Source organism: Pinus tabuliformis, chromosome 9 (genome assembly GCF_031772625.1).
Source record: "Pinus tabuliformis cultivar Carrire ecotype Pingquan chromosome 9, CPIR1, whole genome shotgun sequence".
NCBI classification, from domain to species: Eukaryota; Viridiplantae; Streptophyta; class Pinopsida; order Pinales; family Pinaceae; genus Pinus; species Pinus tabuliformis.
Genome location: NC_142307.1, coordinates 741,000,505 through 741,005,610, shown reverse-complemented (window position 1 = coordinate 741,005,610; position 5,106 = coordinate 741,000,505). Strand labels below are relative to the sequence as shown.

Below are 5,106 nucleotides of genomic sequence, written 5' to 3'. Positions count from 1 at the left end.
TCCAACTGTTTTATTTCATAGCATAGTTGTTGTTCAGAATGTCTTGTTTGGATGAAATTGAATAAGTAAAAGAGTGAGAGTCTTCTCCTTAGCAATTAAATATAGACATTATTCATTTACAGTTTGATAGAATAGATTTCTCCTACACATAGTAAATTAGATTTGGCTTCAGCATAAAAATTCAAAACAAAAAAATCAAAAACAATCTAACATAAGTAAACCTAGAATCACTTTCATATCATCCATAAAATGATTCAATAGAGATTAACTCCTAAGAAATTAGCTGACAACATTAGGGATTAAAATACTAATAGAATTAACAATACCATCTCCATACTAATTTTAAGTTTAGAGCCTAACAAGAACATAATGACATTAAAACTAATTCTAGCACATATAGTGCACATGTGCTTCTTCAGTATACCTGCCATGGGCGATAATTTATGATTGACAATTTAAGGACATTAAATTGGCAAAACAGTAGTGGTCACGCTACCAGGAACTTTTCACTCCATTCACTCAATTCTTATCCTACGACATTATCTAGGTGAAAATGTCGAGCGTGCTTCTTGAATGTCGGAATGCTAACTGCATCAAGGAAATTGGAAATGTTTTATTAGACTTATTGCAATGGCCACAGAGATAGTTGATATGCCAAATTCTACCTCTACCCAAATACTTCATCTCAATTCAAGAGAGGGATTTATTGAAAAAATCGTAATAGATTATGATGGTTGCAATTGGACACAGATGTTGAGTTATGAACAAATTTCTTTCTAAGAATGACCTCGTCTTAAGGTTGAATAAAAAATTGTTTCTCAGCAAAGTACACACAAAAATAGAGCACCATTTGATGAGTGGACAAAGTGTTCAATCCCCAAAGGGTAGAGAAAATTTCAGATAAATCTGATCATAGGCTCTTCTAACTTTGAAATGCTCACCTTCTCATGGTACTGTCACTCTTCCTATCAATGTTAGGGGAACTATTGCAAATAATATTGTGATAATATGATGACAGGGGAAAGGGTAGCCTTCCAGTCAAGGAGACATTGGATCAATTGGTGCTTTCTAGTTTGTTATCAATTTTGAAGTATATATCAGTAATTTATTAAACACCAAAGAGAAATTTGATTTGGATCTACCACTTCCAGGGGTGCAAACAAAGCAAAACCCTAATATCTTCTCTGAAAACCCTATTCTTAAAATTATAAAAACCAATCAAACCTGATAGTGCCATGATCAGGATTGCGGCAAAGGATAGTGGGTCGAAACAAATCCACCCTAAACCCTAATCTTAAAATAAAATAAAATTAAAAAAAAAAATCTCACAAGATTAATTTGCAAACAATGCCAGATGACAGACATTCTACTCCACGTTGTAGATAATGCCTCTCTCTGAAATAGACCTCAAAGGCAACATGTTAACAAACCAATTGGATTTCTTTTTGACCGTTGTAACAGAATGGATGACCAAAGGTCACCTTGAAAACAGGATTACCGCGACTAGGGTCATCGTTGAAAATCCCTATGATGTAGCCATTCTGCTCATCATAGTCCAGGATTATGAACCCTGTAGGTCCATTCATGTGATGGGCGAGGGATATAAAGATGGAACCTACTTCGTTTCTTTGTGCACTAGATGAACACGCACAATGAATTTGAATTAATAATCTATCATAAAGAGTGTCTTAACAATGTATCTATTCATTATCAATCTAAAAACCAAAATTTATTTTCACACTTAACTATATAAATTAATAAATTATTGTTAAGATTATTTTTTTCAAAAATAATATTTAAAATTCTATACCATACCTATAAAATGTTCCCGAAACAAATAAACATCATGCACACCAATAGTTTAATGGATTGTATATAACATCTAAACTTTGAATGAGTATATTTTATCTTATATAATATTTATTATTTTATTGTTATATAATATTTATTATTTTATTCCTTTATCTATATTGATAATTATGGAAAATAATAAGTGCCTATATACACTTAACAAAGTATTAATGTTGTATATGTTGGGATATATATTATTGTATTTAAAAAAGTATAAATATCATATATCTACTAATAAATTAATGAGTACATATAAAATGTGGCATATATTCCAATTTATATAACATTTATTACTTTACGTGGTATTGACAAGCATCAAAACTCTTGTCTCATGATACATTTCACATGGGTGACCTTCCGGGAAGTCCTGGTTACCCTGTGCAAGCCCGAAGTGATGATTGACTCTATGTGATTCATTTAACTAGTTTCAATCCCACTTCTTCACCCCTGGGAGCATCAACCGAGGCAATGAGTGCTAGTGAACTATTCAAAAATCATGAGAAATTACTCAGTTACAACTACCTCTCATAGATATGGTCATACATAAATGACTTACTTAACGCACTTGAATCCCAAAATGATATCTAACATTTCACATTGTCATATTATTATTTTTTAATAGAAATTAACTAAATTATCATTTATATTAAAAATATGTAAATTATAAAAATTGTGTAGCAATATTTTTAACCATAGGGATTCACCCCACTATCATGGAAATTTTCAATTTGTAAATAACTTTTATTACAATACCATGGGCCAACTATGGCTTAGCAATACGACACGCCCAATATAGCATATGTTGACGTTTCATTTTCTTTAATTGATTAATTTGAAATAAATTAATTAAAAGAGTATAAATAATTTGGAGATAAATCTTAATCGTTGATATGTGAATACTATTTGAATATTTTGACATGGTTAATGGAAGTTAAATCTCTACCATCCACATAATAATCAATGATAATTAAATTAAAATTATGAAAACCAATTATGAAATAGACACGTATATAGCATAATAAATATTATATAAAAAATATTGAATTTAGATAAGGTCAAACACCAAGCATCTATCAATAAATTAATAAACTATATTTATTATGTAAAGTAACATTTATTATAACTTATAGATAAAATGACATTTTTCAAGACATTTTTTTGGTTAATTTTAACAAAAATGGAAGAGATTTTAAAAAACTTAAGTTGTTTAGTCTATAGAATCTCAAATGCCCCAAAGGTTTTTCATGGTGCTAAATATATTTATCCATCCAAAAATATATTTTAAATAACAAAAAATTGACAATCCTGTTTAAAATTGTATTGCATTATTCCGGTAAAAAAACTATTTCCTGTAAATTTAAATTTATAAAATATTCATTATTTTATTACAAAAAAACATTTATTATTTATCATAATTATTAGCATTCCTATAAAGATATTGACAATCTAATAATATGTATTTTAATATAGACTATTTATGAATGTGAATAATATTTCATACTTACTCTAAAAATGTTTAAATAACTTAAAAACAAAAATTATAAAAAATAATTTTATGGTGCATGGATAAATCAAAAACGGAGTCATTTAGGAATGATGATGAATTGCTCACTAAAATTAGAAATAAAAAAAACAGAGTTATTTAGGGAGGTTGAGGAAATGCTGGAATTTTGGTTAAAAATTTTCAAAAAGTCTTGTAGATGCAGTTTTTGAATCATGTTTTTTATGGTGGAAATGGATTAACCGTCATCAAAACGTCTAAAACTAATTTTAACAGCAATTTTGACAGCTTTTACTTAGATTTAAGAAAAGTCTTGCCAAATCTTTTTAAAATACAAGGAAATTTCCATAACTTTCCGGACAAAAGAATACGGCTTAAAAACTAATCTAACAATGTATAAACCAATGTATACAACACCTATTTATTATGGAGAGCACGCATTATAGATATTCCCGCCAGGCAAAGGCACCATGCCAAAGATGCTTAACTAACTTCGAATGGGAACACAGGCAATAAATTTTTACGAACGTCACACGGATGCCGGAAGTAGGAACCCTAAAAAAACAGAGAAAAATCTCATTCGTTGGGATGCCGGGTTTATATATATAGTAATGACGCTGATATACAAATTCATGGAGTGAGTTGATTCCGTCCCAACTTACAATTTGAAAGGCAAGAAAGAGGATTGAAGGGGAGAGTAGAGAGGAGCTTTTAGAAATGGCATGCGGGGCCTGCAATTTCGGTAAGAAAAAATGTGTTCGAGGGTGCATTTTTGCACCATACTTTTGCTCGGGAATATGGGTGCGGCGCGATTTCGGGCGATACATAAAGTGTTTGGAACCAGCAACTTCTCAAAGCTGCTGCAGAAGGTGCCGGAGGATAAACGAAGTGATGCAGTGGCCAGCATTTTGGCTGAGGCAGAACTTCGGATCAACAACCCTATTCAAGGCTGCTTGGCCAAGCTTGTTGCTCTTAGAAAAGAGGTATATAGATTTTCATTGAACTTCATCTATTTATTTTTTTTCTCTCATGCAAGTATAGTCATCAAATTTGCTCATTTTGTGAGAAAAAGTTTGAAATCTGTGAATGACATACGGTTACTGTTAATAAATAATAATACTGATTGTCCTTTTATACCATAAGATTTTTCAATGAAATTCGTAGAAATCTATAGCTCTCGAATAAGCTATCTAGAGAATGGGTTTTGTAGAGAAATAAAAAACGAGTTATAGGTAGTTTATGAATCTATCAAATTTGTTTGGAATTGATTTGCAAAAGTTTAATGACTTGTTTGGAATTAATTTGTTAGGTTGAAAAGTTAGAAATTGAAGCGGCCACTTGCGAGGCTGAGCTGGCTGCCCGTGACAGAATAAAAGAGAGTTCACTGAGTGCTGCTCAGTGTATGAACAACAACCAATCTCACACACCGCCTCTAACCACAAACAACCCCTCTTTATTTCAAGAATATAATACTCCGCCACCACCTGTATCCTTCAACACTATAGTCCGCCTGTGCCTACGCATGAGTGGGACATAATGGAAAATTCACTGAATGCTGCTCAGAATACGAACAACAACCAATCTCACACACCGCCTCTCTCTTCTTTCTTTCCAGAGTATAATGCTGCTCAGTGTGTCAACAACAACCAATTTCACACACCGCCTCTAACCGCGACCAACTTCTCTTTCTTTCAAGAGTATAATACTCCGCCGCCGCCTGTAACCACGAACAACTCTTTCCTTCCCCACTATAC

General features: G+C 31.9%; 1 protein-coding gene across 1 annotated transcript; it reads left to right on the top strand.

Moving 5' to 3' along the window:
• Nucleotides 1-4,149: 4,149 nt before the first annotated feature.
• Nucleotides 4,150-4,889, top strand: LOC149150829 (LOB domain-containing protein 20-like). Its single transcript, XM_089442959.1, has 2 exons — nt 4,150-4,335; nt 4,662-4,889. The coding sequence occupies exons 1-2, from the start codon at nt 4,150-4,152 to the stop codon at nt 4,887-4,889; spliced, it is 414 nt and encodes a 137-aa protein (XP_089299085.1).
• The last annotated feature ends 217 nt before the right edge of the window (nt 4,890-5,106 follow it).

Excerpts from the sequence above, each read along its gene's own strand:
- LOC149150829 (XM_089442959.1), top strand. The coding sequence starts at position 4,150 with ATGGGTGCGGCGCGATTTCGGGCGATACATAAAGTGTTTGGAACCAGC. Across the intron at positions 4,336-4,661 it reads TTGTTGCTCTTAGAAAAGAG|GTTGAAAAGTTAGAAATTGA; the intron begins GTATATAGATTT and ends TTAATTTGTTAG.